The 19464-nt window shown below is 39.6% G+C and overlaps 1 protein-coding gene across 5 annotated transcripts in view; it reads right to left on the bottom strand.

Moving 5' to 3' along the window:
• UPF2 (UPF2 regulator of nonsense mediated mRNA decay) overlaps positions 1–19464 on the bottom strand; it is a 127035-nt gene that overhangs the window by 87580 nt on the left and 19991 nt on the right. For 3 of the 5 annotated variants that reach the window (XM_067534858.1, XM_067534859.1, XM_067534860.1), the window contains exons 4-9: positions 17917–18077; positions 14596–14793; positions 11905–12054; positions 6191–6262; positions 2089–2192; positions 962–1047 (exon numbers count right to left, since the gene is read on the bottom strand). In XM_067534858.1, coding sequence (XP_067390959.1) covers positions 962–1047; positions 2089–2192; positions 6191–6262; positions 11905–12054; positions 14596–14793; positions 17917–18077 — 771 coding nt within the window. The remainder of the gene's footprint in view (positions 1–961; positions 1048–2088; positions 2193–6190; positions 6263–11904; positions 12055–14595; positions 14794–17916; positions 18078–19464) is intronic. The other 2 variants (XM_067534861.1, XM_067534862.1) reach the window with 1 other exon arrangement.

Genomic DNA, 19464 nt, shown 5'->3' with positions numbered 1-19464 from the left:
AAATGATTTTTTTTAAAAAGCAGGCCATTTGAGTCTTAGGCTGTTTGTAGGTAAAGTCTCTGACCTCTTAAAACATAGTTAGGGAGAAAATGTTGGCGCTCTTAATTGATACAATTCCCATTTAAGTGCCACTCAGATAACAGATGTAGTCAGTGAAGACATGAGAAAAGCTGGCTAACCATATGGAGAGGCAGAAACAGGAGACAAAAGGTTTCAGTACCACAAAACTCCCATGACAGCTCAATGAGAAAGCTATTTTCTTCAGATTATTCATAACATATAGCAAGAGCTCACATAGAAAGTAATACTGTATCTTACGGCAACATTTCCAAGGGATAAACTATATATTAGAAGATTTCAGAATTATCACTCGGTGTATAACTCTGAAGCCTAGAATGAATATCTGTTGAGTCAGTGTGAAGCAACGGAAATAGCTAGAAGCATGGTTGAGAGTTCCTTTGATTAGAATATCACGAGGTTCAACCACAACTAGGATTTGGAGTCTGTTACTGTCCAATTTTTAAATTCTTGCCATTTTGACTATGAATTATACCTGTGTGGTTTACAGTAAGGCAGCCATGCCAAGAGTCCTAGACCAGTGGCTGCATTACCTCTGATATTACAATTATCACCCATGCTCTACAACTAAACAGCATGCAACAATTTCATTGGTTGTATGAGGGAGATTGCATAGCTCCACACCGTGCGACAGGATGTGCTTTCAGCTACTACTCTAAGATAAATTCTCCTGAGTGAAATGTGGCCTTTTTCCCAGCTTAGTTTGCTTGCTGACTTTAAATGTATCCTTAACCTATGAACAAATACCACCTGAGATGTGTGCACTGGGGTAAATGTAGCTGACACATGTGACTTAGTAGTTGCACTGTACATTGTTGTTTGTAGAGTAACACTTTATTTAAATTTGCTTCAGTGAATTAAACATTTTTTTTTCTTTTCCTACCTTTGTCTAGGAACTATGAAGAGAGCACGTACTAACTTTCTTCTGTTAGCTTTTGTGTTCATACTCATGCAAAAATCCATTGCTGCCTATAAGAGAAAAGTTAATGTTTCACCTTTAAACCTGAGTTGCTACATATAAAGCAGAAAAACCTACGTATTAAAAGTGTCTGTTACTTCAAGCTTTTGTTTCATGCAGTTGCTTAAAAAGTAATATAATCCTCATTTTTAGCTAGAATTTACACATTCAGAAGATATGAATGTTAAAATCTATACTACAGTATAGACTGAACCTTTGGGCCAATGGTGAGGGAGAGAAAGAATGAGTCAACTGTTAGGGAAAGAGTTGCAAGGTTCAGTAGCTATGGAGACAGGCTGGGGAGTTTGCCTTTTCTATAAAACAAACAGCCACATATGGCAATTGTGCAGGTAGAATAAGACTTTATGCCGGGTAAGCGAATGGTGATATTTAGAGCTTGTCTACACACAAATGCTAATTCAGATAAAGGTAGAATGTGAGTTTAAAATGTAACAGCTATTTCTGATTACTTCAATGTGTGGATGCTCTTACTCAGGAATAAGAGTGTTTTATCCCAAAATGGCTTAATCCATGTAGAAAGTGGATTAAGATCATTCAGAATAAGGCACTCTCATTCTGGAATCTCATCATCCACACGTGGAGTTAATCAAGAATAGCTATTCTGGATTCTAACTTCCTGTGTAGATGAGTCCTTACACAACAACTACTGCCTGTGTGGGAGAGAGGAGGAGGAAGTACTCTCTCAAGATCAGGAATGGACCCTATACCTGCTAGACTCCAAAGCTTAAAGAACTTTTAAATCCAAGCAGCAACAGTAGCTAATTTAGCCTACACATGACCTTCTGACCTGATAGGGCTACATAAAATATGAAATAAATAGCCAAGTCAGCTGCCTGGAAAAAAGGAAGAAGAGTCTGAAAATTCTTGTCTAAAGTAATTAAAAACCTCTCTCTGACGCCTATATAGCCTACAACATTGCTTACAGTTTCTCTTGCTATTAAACTGGTACAAAACATCTAACGTATACTCTTGATCAAATTAACATGCAAAGTTTGGTATTGTGGGAGAAAAATACAATAATGTGACTTTACCTTGTCTATAAGGTCTCTGTTGACACAGTTTGGGAGTTGCTGAAGGAAAGCATCTACTATCAGTTTTAAGTGAGACCCTGTACTGGCTTCTTCATCCTCTTGTTCTAGTAGAAAGCAAAATAGCATATTTTATGGTGCACAATAATAAACCATCGTATTTAATTCTCTAAATGTGATACAGGGTCTGTTCAATGCTTACAGTACTCACCTATAGAAACCTGGGGGAACAAGGAAGTTAACCGTTAACTAATCTAAAGAGCTATTTGGCTGGATAGTTTCCTATTCATGGACTATGAATAAATCAGTATTTTCCACCTATTAAATTACACCCAGGGATGCATCAGCAACTACATATTCTTACCAAAACATGAAAGGTTCTTTCGACCATGTGATGCGGGCTACAAGAAGATCTGAATGAGGAGAGGTGGGCAAAGAAAGAACAGCTACTTACTGTATGTAACCATGGTTCTTCAAGGTGTGTTGTCCACATGGATTTAACTTCTGGTGTGCATGTGCCTCATGCACTTGAGATCAGATACTTTTGGCCAGCAACATCTGTTGGGGCTGCACCTGCACCCTGAATGCCCTGACACCTCCCCACACAAGGACATAAAAGATGGAGTGGGTCCAACTGACTCCTCAGTTCCTTTGACAATATAAAATCCAGATAGTACAGGACTCCTTAACAGAGGGAAGGTCATGGAATCCATGTGAACAAAACATCTCAAAGAACCACAGTTACTGTAAGGCAAGTAACTGTTCTTTCTTCTGCTAATCCCAGCATAGATGCCTTGCAAATTTCAGAAACTGGGATGCTTCTCAAAGAAGCTGCAGAAGCTGCCTGAGCCCTGGTAGATTGGTGTCTCATCTATATGGGTGAATCTAATCTAGCTATCTCATAGTATGATTTAATAAAATTTGATACCTGACTAGACAATCTTTGGGTAAATATTGCTTGACATTTAACCCTGTCCACAATTATACAAACAGCCTGGAAGAGCTCCTATCTGCAATATTATAAATAGCCTGGGAGAACTCCTGAAGAATCTTGTTTGATGTAGGTAATATGAGAGAGCCCTGTACACATCAAAGGTATGCAAGTTGGCTTTCCTTTAGATTGACTGGGATCTGGGGAAAAAACTGGAAAGTGATTCACCAGATTTAAATGAAAATCAGACAATTTCTGGCAAAATATTGGGTGCAGCCTAAAAGTATTTTAGGGACACCATGCAAGCTAGACTAGCCATGTGGGCCTGAAGTGAAAGTTGCACCGTGCGCAAAGAAGTGGACATTGCAAGGGTCCCATCTTACAGCAGTGGGTGGAAAGAAGATCTAAGGGATGATTGGGCACGCTCTGCCCTTTATGGTCTCGGGAGGGGGGGGGGGGGGGAGAGGGAGGGAAGTGTGAGGGCATCCCAGGCACAGACACAGCCCCAACTGACCCTATAGACAAAAAAAAAAAAATCTGCTCTCAGGTGCATGTGCACCAGAAGTGGAATAGGTGTGATCAATCACTCAAAGGTGAACCGATAATTCACACGGAGCAAAGGATCTGGTGGAACCAACAGCATCCAATGAGAAAATCCCACAAGCTCCATAGATTGGCAAAACACTACAAACTGAAGGGTGAGAGAGTCCTGAGAGGTAGAGGTGCTGGAAATGCAAATGGAAGCTATATGCTCTTGAAATACCTCTTCTCCATACTTGTCAACTCTCTGGTATTTAAAACCAGTCGTTCATGCTCTGTCCTAGCTAAAATCCTGGACAGTTGGTAGAGCAGTTAAAAAGATGGCTCTCTGACCTTGGAGTCTCTGTGGAGGGGACCAAATGGGAAGGAGGCCTGAAACATAGCCTCTTCTAAGCTTCTGCTGTCTTTTGGTGCTTCAGAGCTGAGCAGGGTCAGCACAACCATAGCAGGGAAGAGTCCAGGAAACACGCAGAAAGTACACTCAACCTGGTTCTAAAATGTAGAACCAGGAGAAGAATGCCTTATCCTTCCCCTCATCATCTTTGGGCTGAGTGGGAGACAGAAGTGTGTCAGGGGGATGCAGGGGCATAGAGAACACAGGAAAACTCAAGAAACAGGGAATACGAGAGAATTTATGCAATCCCAAACCTCTTTCCATTGCCAGGAAAGAAAAACAAATGGGGAGAAGACTGGGCATTCACAACAGAGTGTGGCGGAGATGCCTCCTGAAGACAGAGGAGAACTTAGACTGCCATCCTCTGCTGAAGATGCCAGAGGTAACATAATAGGCCACTGCACCTTCTCCCCATCTAAGGCAACTGGCAGCTTGGAGGAGTTATTTAAAGAGAGAGACTTCTTAGGGGAAGGTTGGGAAGAGAAGAGAAGACCATAAAGCTCTTAATACTTAACTGAACTTCAAACACTGAGACCCTGAGAATCCACACATATAAAAAAAAAAATCTTAAAATTCACCAGGCCAGATTAACAGCTCCCAGACCAAAAGCATTTTATTATTTTTATTTCTGGAGAAATGTCTATGGAAATGGATTTAAAACGTCCCCCTCTCCATTTCCCCCTATTTAGGCTTCTGTAGCCATGGTCTCCTGGCTCCTCTCATGCATTTTCTTTGGTATCTTCTTATCCTTCTCTCTACCCCCTCTTTTAGCATCCCTCATGGTTGTCTCGCCAAACAGCCTCTATACACTCTGTAGGGGACATTATTTGTTCTTATTATCTGAGCTACCATCTCTGTGGTGATGGCTCTTTTAAAAACATCTACCCCTCTGCTCCACTACTTCTCCAATTACCTATCAGTTAACCCTTCTGGGAGGACCCACTATCATTTCATACTCCACACTTCGGTCTATTTTTTTTTAAACAAGTAACATAATTACTGTAACTGGAAGAGATAAAAGAAAACACTTTTAATTTTATTTTGTACACTTGACAGAACATCATTTCATTGTTTCTCCCGTATAGTCACTCAGTTCTCCCTTTTATTTTCGGGAGTCTTTCACAGCAGCAAAAAGATAAATGTTTTAAATAAGAAAAGCCACAAAAATTGGCAGCGGATACCAATACTGCTGTATCATCTGAAAATACTCTTAATATTTTAATTTACTGGAAGTAGAGTTGATGGGGGTCTTATATTTTTTAGGGAATAGGTTGATAAGGATGGGGGAGAGACTAAAGCCTTCTGGGAACCCTGCTGTTGCCATGAGTTATCCCTAATACCTGCTGCTATTGCTGTAGAAACTACATTTGCTTCTTTCCTCCCTACTGTCTCACGAAGCATGAGTTCCTCTCCTACCAACCCCTGTTCCATTAGTATATAACAATGACCACACTGCACCAGCTAATTCTACAGAAGCTCCTGGTATTGTTTTCCCTGGGTCCACAGCTGCTTCTCAGCAGCTGTACTAGTTGCTTCTGTCTCCCCTAGGAGTTCCACCCTGCCAGGGAACAGAGTGCTTCAGCTTCTAGGTCCTTTTGGTCTTTGCCCTCTCTGTTTAGACTGCTGACAAAGGAACACGTTAGTAATAATTATGGAAGTAGTTTTTTTTTATGTGGCCACCTGTCCACTGTATTAAAATAATCAAATTAATTTCAAACATGGTGACAGCTTTCAGATGCTACTGACCAGGACTGGATTAAAGTTGGTGTCTTGGGTCCCAATTCAAGAATGCACATAAGCACATGCTTAACATTAAACAAGTGTTTAAATGCATTGTTGAATTAGAGCCTTAGTGAAGAAAGATTCCAGATCACCACTTTCCTGAGCCATACAATCCCTCAGGATAATTCACAGCAAATATTTCTAAACATTTTAACTATTTTTATATTTGTTTCTAGACCAGGTTTTCCAGTCCTCTAAATAGGCTATTGTGTAACGGGCTTAATATTCAAACTCATTTTCTGAATGTTCTCTCTGTTGTACAGTACTTGGTATCAGAAGCCTATTTTAAATCCTAGCTATGCAGTCATCACTAGCTTCCTTCTACTCCCAACACCTTTGTGCCCTTCATTATGTCCATTCCTCTCTTCTTAATACTCCTTTTGTCTCTCTCCACACAGCTTCATTCTTTCCACGTGCCAAGAAACCTCCTCTCCTTCAAATACCCCCTCAAAACTCACTTCTTTCAGCTTGTTTTCCGTCACTATTTTCAGCTCCGGTGCTATCTGCTCCCTCTCTCTTGCCTGAGCATACTAAAAATAAAAAAAAATTAAAATGCACCCAAAATAAACATGACAGAAGTAAAATAAGTGATCCAATTCCTTATAAATAATACTTTTCAATGAGCAGTTTCAACTTTCTCTCTGAGCATCATCTCCCCTCTTTCCCTCCTCATGGTTTTATTACTTCTTGTTATAGTTACATTCAACTGCAATTTTATGCCTCTTTGGGCAGGGATTGTTTCTTCTTGTTCGTCAGTAAAACTCTAGACATATCATGCTACATAATAACTTTTTTGTAAAGTCAAACGTACACCGTTAATTTATTTTGGGACAATCCAATACGACAACTTCAGAACATAGTAATTCTATCCACCGCCTAGTGACATGTAAGAACTAGTTCAAGTAATTTCCTAGTGATTGGTTATGAGTAAACAAAAACCTGTGGATTCAACTGTTACTACCACTCCCTATTGACTGGGAAACAGAGAAACTGAAACGACTCTTCTGCATTGGCAGCAACTAGAATGCCAGGCCAGCCAAGTGGCAGTCATTTTAACACTTTTTACGGGAGGCAAAAGTGGATATTACTTATCAAAAATCCTTGCACACAGAGCTAAAGGAACTTGGAACTCTCAGAATTTAGCATAAATAATAACTGTCATCATAATAACAGGAAAGGTTTTATCAGAACTAGCACCAATCACAAAAAAAAAAAAAAAAAAAACCAACTGAACAAAAACATTCAGTTTTCTACACCAGCATTGGCATAGCTTTCCAAACATGCAAGAAAAATCTCTCTCTGTTTTTAAATTATTGATTCAATTACTTTGCCTTAATTAGTAAAACGATACACAAAATCAGGAGCAAAACTACAACATGGGAAAGACAGGATTTTGGTCACACTTGGGCAGTATCCTCTCTTTGTGAATCACTGTTATGTATCAGCACCTAGGTAATGCAGTGATGAGCATGTGAGAAATGCAGACTAAGGGTTGAGAAGATAGGTGATAAAACAGAGAAATCGATGGTTCCCCTGTTCTCTACCTTAATACTATTATCTCAAAGATCCCTTTCACATAGTGTGATGGGAAGACAATTATGAATATGGTTTCACAAATATGGTTTAACTAACCCAATCTCAAAGCTAATTTAGAGCTTCTATTTGAAACCCTGGCTTTAGAGGAGATGTGTTAAACCGTGATAAATCAGCACTGTGTTTGCAACTGCCCCAATGGCAAAAACAGTTCTGTTAAACAGGGGTAAAACATGAAACATTTCACTAAGTATAACCTTGCCTTGAATAGTGAAAAATATTTACTAGCAAATTTCAAATAGCTGGCTGAGACTGCTTACAATACATAATTTTGCTGTAATTATGTGCTTTATTTGGAAGGTCTCAAAGCACATTTGTTACATGAGACTGATACATGTGCACTAAGCACAGAAGACAGCCCTTATTAATTTTTCTAGTAATGATAAGCCTGTGACTTTAACATGAGATGACTAGACTTCAACTGGTCTGAGCAGCTGCAGAAGCAGGCAAAGCGGGGACTGGTGCACTAGGTGGGGAGGAAGAGGTAAAATGGGGACCAGATGGAGCCATCCCTCCCTCCAGCATGCTTCAGACCCAGAATTGTGCATCGGAGACCACTCCCTCCACACATTAAGTGGCCTTAGAGGAAAATTGCAGAGAGGAATCAGCCAGAGGCTCCAGACAGTAGAATCAGCTACAGAAGCAGCTTCTGACATTCAGAGGACTTGCTACAGTTATGACAGGACATTCTTTGCTCCATGTTGACTGGCTATTTGCTCCAACCTTCTCCCTTCCGCTCACTTAGTTTCTTCTTCTCAGCTTCACTCCACACATGGCCCTCTTCCCCTGTTCTCTTTTGCTCTGTCCCCCTCAAGCTCCCTTCCCTTCAACATCCCTTCTCCCTTCACTTCTCTTTCCATTTAGCTAATCCCCCTCCTAAGGTAAACCACTCAAAAAATTTGTGGAACTAACATGACATTTCCTGCCTTCACTTGTTCACTCTGCTTGTGTGTTTTACCATTTCTCCACCCTGTACCTGTCTTACTATTTAGTTTGTAAGCTCTTCGGGGCAGGGACTGTCTGCTACTCTGTGCGTACAGTGCCTAGCACAATGGGACTCCATTCTTGTATGGTCCTTAAGTACTACTGTAATAACCATGGTTAATAATGATAATGCTGTCTCAATTACCGTTATCTCACAATCTTCCAGAATGTAAGAAAACATATCATAGAATGATGCACTTCGTGGTTAGAGAAAGACACTCAGCTTCCTCAGATAAGGCCATCTTTTTTGTACATCTTTTTTGTACAATATATGAGGTTTACAGTGCACTCACAATGTATTCACAGCTTAACAGTGCATTTATATGGGACTCCTCCATATGCTTCAAGCAAAGCAATTTTTACATTCTGTTATTTTGTTATGCTGAAATAATTCTCATTCTATTTTGAAAGAGTCCAGTCCCCCTCCACATCGCACTACTGAATCTGGACCTTAGTTTTCCATGCTGAGCCACTGTAATTCCTTATGCAAGTATTATTCCGTCAGTATTTTGTGACATGTTTTGAAGACATTCTCTCCATACCATATCAGCTAGGATCTGGTACACTGCGACCATTCATTTCTTGTTCAATTGGGCATGTTAGTCCGGTAACCTGCCATTGATTCCCAATTTTTTGCGGTGTCAGTGAGCTAAGAGTGTGTCAGGACACTGCCTGCCAGCATTTCTGAACTTATTTTCTGCAACACCCCCTACACTCCTCTCAATTAAAAAAAGTCACTTCTCCCAGAAATAATCACTTTATGTATTTCATATTGTGCCCACAATATGCTTCCAAAGCAGATATGGAGGAATGATCTCACATTCTAAGGGACGGGACAGACAGACAAGTAGGCAGAGGTTGGAGGAAGAAGAAAACATTTTAAAAATATATACATGTCAAACAGATGCTGTAAGCAGAATGGCAGGAGTGGATCTTTAAAGGGGACTTACATACCAATAGTGTACAGCAAGTGCAGATAAAGAAAGTTTGACCACCACATGCAAGAAGACTGGATGTTTTTATGTAAGAAGCTGACAGCTGGGTGGTTGACAATGCAAATCAAGAACAGGGATAAATAAGAAAGGGATGTTTTATTCAGGGTTTTGAAGGTGAGGACAGTAAGCTTGTATGTGTTAAGATAGTGGATGTGGAGCCATGAGAGGGAATTTCAAAGCAGGTGTGAGATGATCAAAATGACTGGCAAGGAAAGTGATTTAAGATGCAGCATTTTATATAGATTAAAAGCAACATTGATGTTGGGGAGGATGGTACAGTAGGCAAGGCAGGATATAATGAGGACATGAAGATGAGATTTAGTTTCAGGAATGGAAAGAAAAGGATATGCTGGAGGAAGGAACAGAAGGATTTGTATACAGCGTGGATGTCTGGGGCAAGAGGAGCTAGGCAGTCAAAAAATACCCCCCAAATTCTGGGACTGATTGACAATAAGGTCGGTAGTGTTGATGACAGTGGTAGAGAAGGGTAGAGTCAAGAAGAAAGACCAGTAGCCACATTAAGCCAAAATGAGAAACTAGATGGAAGGAGGATCTTTTCATCCTTCTCATCAATACTTGCTCCCTTCCTTAACATCTTGCATTTGTTTGCACTGTCATATTTAGAAAGCTCTCTGGGGCAGAGTGCTCACAGCCATTCAATCTGTAACACTACCATATTTTAGCAGTAATTTAAAAATACATTTGAAGTATGTCTACTATGGAAAGTGACTATGTAAAGATGGCATATTCTTAGTTAATAGAGCAGCTCCATCTGTGTATCAGAATCATATCCGATGACTGAAGTTATAAAGCTTGTTACTTACCATAACTGTGGCTTCTCTATAGTGTTGCATCTGCACATTTGCTTTGTGGCAGCTCTCTCAGTACCACTGAGCTTCAGAAACCTTCTGAAAACAGCACCTATTGAGGATGCACTATGACCTAGCAGTGAGCTCAGTGTCCTTCACTTTCTTCATCAGATCGTCCATCTTATGGCTGAAAAGACCCTCCCCCTTGAAAAGTTGGTCTGCAACACAGACTTAAGCCACAGACAAAAGAACCAAAGTATCAAGCCAGAAGTATTGACTCCAAAACAGCTGATGCCACCATATGAGTCAACACCTCTGAAGCACCACAAGTTGTCAGGAGTGAGGTTTAGAACTTTATTTCCATTCCCTGGCTGGTGAAGCCACCCACTCAACAGCATGCCTATTTAGTACTAGATCTCTTTGGTACATGGTAAGCTCCTGGCACTGATAAAAGAGATGCTGTGTCACATATTTTAGAAGCAGAAATTGCCCTCAGGATTGGTTAAGTTCTGGCCCCAGAAGGCTTACTTCTTTGAGCTGATGAGGTCTAGAGCCCATTGAAGACTTAGACACTGACACAAACTTCTTCAGTGCCTGAGTCATCCCTGCTTTGTTTGACTTTGAAGTCAAATGCAGTCTGTTCCTTCATGGGGGCAGAAGGATGACTTAACAGATCTTGGGGTGGGATTCAGAAGGATTCTTCAGGTTTGAAGTCACAGAACCTCTACTGACCATTGGTGCAGGCTCAAGGTGTGAAGGCCCTACACACAGAGCAGAGATCTGAGGAAAGAATATCCCCAGACAAAACAAAGAGCATCTTTTGCATCCACCTCTGGTAAAACCAAGGGACACAATGTTAACTGCAGAAAGTAAGTAACTGAGAAGTGTGTAGCCCTTCTATAACCTTGGGTCCTGACATTTGGTGCTGCTTTTCAGAAGGTTCCCAAAGTTCAACGGCACTAGTAAGAGACTCATAATCAAAGGTGGGAATACACTACAACTAATTTAGATTTTAACGGTTTTCTTAGATTAATTTAGATTAACGGTTTTCACTCCTGCTATCTATGCTAACACTGCTACAGAAGTGAGCATGTGCTGGATTCTATTCCTTCTTGTGTAGCATTAGCAGGACTGTTTATTAAGTGTCTACCACTTATATCTGTGCAAACTCAGTGAAGGCAATAGGTGTTACTGAAAGCAAAATCCGTATTACTGACGATGATGTACAAGAAAGAAAGAATTCTTTCAGATTCCACATTGGGCTTAAAAGTAAAATATATTTTTATTTGTAAACTGAGCACATTTGATAAGATGGTAATTGATAGTCTCACATGCCACTTATTACAGTCACTTTTCTGAGTAGAACTGCCTTTACATTTAATCTTTTTCACAACTCAATCAACTGCCAAAGTAATAACAAAGGCATCTATTAACCTTCACCATACAAACCTCAAAGTAGTGGTTACTAAAGCATCTTAGTGTTTTTACTGAACAGAAGTAATTATTTCTATTTTTATCCATCAACAGTTTTGAACCAGTTTTCTTTCTGCCGAGCACTTTTGTTTCTTATCTCTTTAATGAATGTTTTGTTAAAAGTGCCTGCTGAGCATGCTAGGATGCAGGAAGGAGTGAACTTGTCCAAAACTGCTTCTAGCTACTACCAAAGTTGACCAAAAGAATCAAAAAACCACCCCTCCACATTAATACAAGGAACTGAAGAAATACCCGGACCAAAGAAAAGTTAGAAAACAATACTGTAGCCCTAAAAATGTTTCTCAACTGTGCTTTTACCTTGCTCATCAAGAAGCTTTTTTGTGAGATCTTCTGCTTCATCTCCACAGTCTAGCTCCAAGTTATCATCATTAATGTCCAAATTCTCCATATCCAATTCCAAATCCTCAGTACCAGTAACATCCTTATTATCCTTAGCATCTTTTGATTCTGTTTCAAAGAAAGCAGAAATATTTTACATGCAATGTAAACAAGTAGACATGGCTTAAAAATATTATGAGACAAGTTAGTACATCCCTGCATCTCTAAACCAGACCTCTTACACACCCTTATTCGCTTCTAGGGAGAAGATGTACATATCTCTTCTGACCAACACATTTGTCAACTCTGGAATTTGTGCCATATTTCAAGTCACCAAGCATGACAGTCCTCTTCATACACCTCTTCTGTGATGTGCTTCTGTTAAAAGGTGCTCAGACTTTTCAGTGTTTCGATTTGTTCTGAATTGTATTTGCTATGTCTTTGTGTTATTTCTTAGGCATTCTGCACATAACCTGTAGTGTCCTATATTTAATATCATGATCTAAATAATAAATCTAAATTTTCAAAAATGGCCTCAGTTTGTAAAGGACTTGGAAATTATCAGATAGAAGGCTCCAGAGAAGTCCAAAGTATTACGTTTGAACGTTGAAGGATTTGCATGTCCAAATGAGGGAGACAAATCTAAATAACTGGGAGTACCCAATAACGTGGATGCATGAGTTCACTGGCAAACTTTGAAAGGCTGGCGCTTCATGCATAAAGTGAAGTTTTATTCTATTTTAATGTGTTGCACCCATGACATCTCTTCATGCCAGAAGTGGTACAGTTGAGGACAATAGGACTCTGAAGCTGTTCTGCATAGTCCAAGATGAGAATGCAAACATTTAACAAGAGGAGAGACCATCTAGGACAAAGAACTGTATCCATGGGGATTTTACAGTTACAATGTCCTGACCAAATCTGCCTGAAATGTAAGACACAAGGCAAAATCCCAGTCCCCAAAATACTGCAAGTTTCCAAAAGTTTACACTGAACTTTCAAGTACCTCCGTTTTGCTCCCCTCAAAAAGGTGGTATTGTGCATTGTACAGCAAGCATTTTTTGGCTTGCGTTATGCAGGAGGATGGACTAGATGATCTAATCATCTGTTCTGGTCTTAAAATCTCTGAATTTATTATAAGAATCTGACACTAAGATATATTTTTGTTTTCTTAGATGACAAATCTTAATTCATTATAGCTTGAGTTTCCAAAGACTACAACCTAAACATAACCTAAAGTATTCTTCCTGATTTTTGGTATCCTTCTGTATACTGTATTTTTAGTCTCTAAATTAAATTTGTTTGCATTTTATAAACAGATAGTCCTCTTCAAAAAAAAGTTTGCTATAACTTATCTATTAATTTTCACAAACTAACAAAATATTTAGTAAAACTTTCAAATGGCATGTGCTTTATATGGAAATAGAATTCATAAGGGCAGGCAATATGTTTAGTGGTTAGTACACAGGATGGAGGGTTTGTCTACGCTGCAAGTTACTGCTCAGCAAGCCAGGGTGTGAATCTACAGTTCAGCAGCTGGGGCACTGTAGATTCACACCATGGCTTGCCAAACAGTAACTTCCAATGTAGACAAGCCCTCAGAGTCAAATGATTTAAGATGCATTCCTGACAGACACTGGCTCACTCTGTGATCATGGATAAAGCACTTAACCCAGAGGATTTCAAACTGCAGGGAGCAGAGGAACGTTCGAGGGGGGCGAGTGATGACACCAGGCAACTTGGGCCAGTCCCACACAGTGGGGCTCAGGGAGGGAGCACTATCTCCACCTCCTGACTCACCCTAGTGGGCCACCCAGCCTGTGGATCAGTGTCAACATCCACCACGGCTGCAACGATTTCCACTCCGGCAGCCTCCATGCTCAGCACTGGTTCTGCCACCAGAGACCATCGCATGTGCCTTCCCCCACCCTAATAACCCAAGTGGGGAGGGGTAGGTATTGTGTGTATTTTTGTCTGGGTTTGGGAGACGCAACCAAAAATTGTAACTTAAAGCGGGAGCTCAGCTCAAAAAAAGTTTGAAAACCGCTGACTTAACCTTTGTGTCTTAGATTTTGTCTTCACTGCCAAAAAAAGAAAAAGTGTGTTTTTACATCAAGATGTCTCTACTAGGATTTTTGCACTGAGACAGTTAAGGCACAGGCAGTTTTCACCTCAATGCACCTAGTCCAGGTCAATCCCAGTTGTGTATGGCGGTGATGGGGTTGGGATAGGGTTGACCTTGATTAGCTACATCAAGATAAAACCAACCCCTGCCTTTTCTGCACTAGGATTTTACATCAAGATAGCTAACAAGTTAATTATCTCAATGTAAAAAAACCCAAAAAACCCATACTTTACTCAAGACACGGCCTTGTTTCGTTCATATATAAAGACACAGCTATTAATACTTACCCATCAAAAGCAATCAGATCTTTGGGTGAAAATGCTTCAGTACTAATTTTTATTTATTTTCATAAAACAACTTTGTATTCAGATTATCTTCAAGCATAGTTTCTGCTACTCAAGATCATCCTGGCAGAGTGTTCTGACTGCTATATAAACATTAATTATTTCAACTAAAGACTCTTGTTACTTTTGCCAAGTTTGTGTGGCTGTTGAACACAATAAAAAAGTAAAAATTCTAGAACATTTTCTTTCAAATTGTTTTACCTCTAGATTCATCCTTGCAGGAGTCTTTGTTTTGAGAACATTTTTCATTATCTTTAAACAAAATGGCTGGTACAAAAGCTTTTAGATCAATAAGGTTCTCATAGAAATTTCGAGCATCTTCATCTTCCCAGATGCCCCCTTCCAAGTCATATTCTCCAGGTTTGCCAGGGGTAAAAATATCAATGCCAGGCCCATGTTCTGGAATCACAGAATGCATAAATGACTAATTCATCAGTTTAATCATACTAAAAGAAATATTTTAACTAAGAGTAAAGCTACATACACACATTTCCGATCATCTCATTTTAAAAAGACAGACTTTTTGGGCTAAACACTAAAAAAATTAAGTTTCTCTGTCACCGTCACTACCTTGGCTTCTTAAACTGAAATTTATGAACCACCTACCCTCAGCATCTTAAACAAAACATAATCAGTCTCCTTCAAGAAGGAAAACTGAATGAAATTACATAACTATATTGTGTAATCAAAAAGTTATCAAAATGTACTACATTATATGGGCTTACTAAAGAGTTATAGGGGAATTCATCCATATTAACATCAGAAAGGGTTTAGATTCATCATTTTGGGGGCAATTATCCATCAACTACTATAAATGTTTTATTTTTAGAATGTAAGTGAACACTTGCAAAATCTGGAATATTGCAGTCCATGGGCAATTGACAAGGCTGAATTAAAGAATCTGGGAGCCCTGTGCACTATGGAAATTGGGCTCTCCCTACATTCCTTAAACTAGACAGAGCAAGTGATATACAGTATATAAATATGAGAACATCTCAATTTATTATTATTAGATTGGAAAATATTTTTAAAGAACTAATATGATTTGTGTTAATATTAATACATCTAGGACTATTTAATTTAAATATATACTGCAATTTAAATTTTTTTTAATTGAATACCCACTCACTCTCCCCTTTCCCTCGGGAAAACATTTCCTAAGTAGATTAAGCATTTGGATGTATTTATGAAATGTGGCTTAGAAATGAGCCTGACAAAAGCAGAGCTTGCCAGAGATCATACAAAACAGAAAACAGCAAGTATATTAAGTGCATTGGATTCCTGTGCCAGAGTCAATTTGCTGCCTTTGAAAAATAGGCAGGGCTAAGAGGAACTTTACCAGCTCCTAAGCAAAAGGGGTACTGAGTCTCAGTTGGCTCTGGACACAAATTTGATCTGAATAAGTACAAATAAAGGACTGACTCTGAGACACTAATTATGGGACTGGGCGTCAGCACCTGAGTGCACAGAAAAGGTGGTTCTTCTCCCCTGGGAAGAAGAGTGGTCTTGAGTGTCCTGGCTCTGATGGCTCATAATACCAACACTGGCAAGGAGGCAGAATAAGCCAGAGATGAGTAGAACCCCAAAAAGGATCTGAGAAAACAAACCTCTCTCAAAAGCCCTCCTGCACTTAGGTGGCTCCGACTGCCGTGACAACCTGAGAGGGCACCAAGAAGAGGCCTAATTGCCTAGGGCACCAAACGTGAGTAGCACTACCACACCGCACACTAGGTCACAATGCCACACACTGAACTTTGACTCATGATGGGGGGTGGGCAAGCCATGACTGGGGATAAGGAGGGCAACTGGGCCAAACCTGGTTGGGCCCCTATGGTTACCACCTCCAAGAAGCAGAAAAATTGGCCACTGCCCCTCCCAACAGCATCCTGACCCTTTTCTTCCCCACCCAGTGGAGACCCCTCCCCCCACACAAGCTTGATCTTCCTCTTCCCTTCCCAGGCACCCATCACCACCAGCCTGACCCTCCTGTTCCCCTCTCAGACCCGCCCACACCACAAGCTGACCCCTGGCCCATAAGCCCCTACACCTACCCCCTCCCAGGGAGGCCCCTACTGCCCCCTTCCAAGATCCCAGGAGTCCCTGCCTCACCCACTCCAGTCTCCACTTCTTACTCCTTCCTGCTGTTAAGCCTCAGGTCTGTCCGGTTTTCTGGCATTTAAAGAAGCAGGAGACACCACACTGGGTCCTCCAGGGCCTAGCATGTGGAATGAGACTTGGGTGCCATACTGGTAGGCACATGACCTGAATGCTGGAGTGGAAGCAGCTGTGATGCCATAAGGCATGCATGCAGCAGTAGTTGCCAGTTATAAATTGGGGAATCCTGCCCCCGGCACATTGCAACCGGCAAAAGAGGAGAAAAAAATCGGTCAGGGGGTTTAAAAACCAGCCTGGTGGTCAAGGGTCCCAGGAGATTGGGGCCCTGTGCAACTGCACACTGCTTAATCTGGGCTTGGCAATCAAGGTAATGAAACTGTTGGGATAATCACATTTCTTCTTTAAAACAGAGTTAGAAATCTGTTTTTTAGGATCAAGAGAATTTTTGGACAAACTCCAGGTCCATGATTTCAAGAATCCATCTGCAAATACCAAAATTTGACAGTCATCAAGACATGGACTAGTGTGGCATACTAAATTCTGCCATCCCATTCAAAGATCACACATAGTCATCCAGTGGCTTATCTAACATGTCATGAAACATTTTCCTACCTGCAATTTTGCAATACCTCATTGGGCACATTTAAAGTTTATTTTAAAACTATATTGAATTGCAAAGCTCTGACACGCAATAAACAGATAACTTTTCTAAACCAAATTCAGACTACATTAAATAGTAATGAAAACAAAATGCCTTCTACGTGATTTGAGAAATAAGAAATTTAATTGAGATTTCATAGATTTGCATATTTCTCTAGTAATCTATTCAAAATTTCATTTTAAGTGCAGCTCATATAATCTTCAGATTTAAATGATCTCTCAAATGTAAAATAAAAAAGCCTGTGAATAATTAATTTTTCTGACGAAGTAATTCTTATAAAAATAAATGAAATGTACTTTAAGTGATGGAGAGAATTAAAGGTACAAATGATTTGTTTTGCATTGCACCTTACCACATCAATAAAATCATCCTAACAGGGGTACAATGTATTACCAAAGTTAATTAACTAACACCTATAATAGTCCAATGTTCTTTTTCTTTACTCTTCCACATCTTTAGGTGCATAAAACACCCCTCAGATTCCACAATTTGTTTTGGTCTTGTGCTGATCTATTCAAGCTTAATAGTCCACTGAAAGTTAATAAATTTTAAATGAAGCTTTATTAGTGCACCAAGGAACACTTTACCCTATTCCATATTCTTAAATGCAAGAGCCTAAACTATTAACATTCAAAAGGAAACTTGCACTGAAAACACGTATCAATGGGAGAGGGTTTGTTTTTGTTTTTCTCCTAAAGGAAAGCCTTCAATATTGTACTACCCATCAACCCTAAAAAACGTCCTACCCTCTGGTGCTGGTTTGTCTTGGGGGAGATCAGGCATATTTTCATCCAACAGATCAGCCAGAGACTGAGAGTTTGCCAACAGCTTCTGATAGGACATTGCAAATTCTTCATGCTGCTTGTGTCGATCTTCACTCAACTCTCCTTTAGAGTGCAGAATACGCCTATAAAGATCAATTTAAAAAAAAAAGTCATCAGACATTCTCTGCTTATTAGAGATATATTTGACCTATACTCAACCATTGACAATCTTCCACTGAATAACATCAATCTTCCTTCTGGGGAAGAATTATACACACATGCTATTGAGATAGTAGCAATGAAAGACAACAATCTGGCTAACACAACCTTCAAAATTCAACTTAATACCAAATTTGATGAATGTACTACAACCATAGCAGTTTTAACTTTAGTGTCACTATGAATAATCCGATTAGGGAGATTTAAAGAACTGTGATGCTCTTTTCTTAAATATTCTTGTAATGCAAGAGTTTTAATGTGCAATATTTTAAGTAAAATGTCAGACTAGTATTAAGGTAGGATGTAGACTGCTTTGCAGTCTATGTCAATAAGCTTCCAGTCTGCTGCTATTACAAGGGGATGGTCATCATCAAGGGGCTCAGAAATGCCAATTTTAAGGAGCTGTTTATTTCAAAGGTAGTCCAGTAATATGAAATAAAGTCTTAAAGAATCAATTCTTTATGTACATTTTGGTTTCTTTTGCAGTACTGTACAGGACATTTTAACTATGGAAAAATTTAAAATGCTGTTTTTAATCAAAACCTCTTTTCAAACACACAAGTCTAAATAATATAGCACTCTTATCATGGGAACTTTAGGATAATGTGGTGAGCAAAAATATTACCGCTTTCTTGTCTCACCAATTTAATTACAATTAACCCACATTAAAGTTCTATGAGTCACTGCTAGAAACATCATCCTACCAGAGTGAAAATAAAACTCATGGGTCAAAAATTTCACCTATTAACCACATTTAAAACAAAGGTACGTGCACACAATGCCGTGCACATTTAATTCTTCTATTTCATTATTTCTGCACATCCTCTCTGTTCTTCTGAGAGAGCAGTGAGTAAAACATTCATGAAAATTGCTTTCTTAAAATACTGTTGCATGGTAGTTAAAAAAACAGAAAATATATGGTACATCAGCAGCTTGCAGACCACTGTCATAATGAACCACAAAAAATAGATCAGGTTACTCCACACAACAAAAGAGGTTGGAATAATGTGCAAAGCAGCAAAATGGGCAAACCTACAGCAAGTGTGTACAGACGCATGCATGAACACCAAATGTCCAGAAGAAGTTAAAATTCCATTTTATTTGGGAAAAAATCAAAAAATGGAAAACTACCATTTAGCTCTAATCCCTTAACTGAACAGTTACAAAGTCTCCAGTGAAGAATTATGTGTGATCAAGGCAAGGCAGGACACATATTGATGCCAAACAGTTTCTGGCATTAATACATAAATGAAGCAGTCATCCTATCACTGATGGGGAAGCTGAAATGATTGTAACATTCAAGACTAATTC

This window comes from Emydura macquarii, unplaced genomic scaffold (assembly GCF_026122565.2).
Source record: "Emydura macquarii macquarii isolate MOO-44397 ecotype Brisbane River unplaced genomic scaffold, CSIRO-AGI_Emac_v2 contig_3470, whole genome shotgun sequence".
Classification (NCBI taxonomy): domain Eukaryota; kingdom Metazoa; phylum Chordata; order Testudines; family Chelidae; genus Emydura; species Emydura macquarii.
Note: the sequence above shows the minus strand (reverse complement) of the source record. Positions and strands in the feature narration are given on the sequence as shown.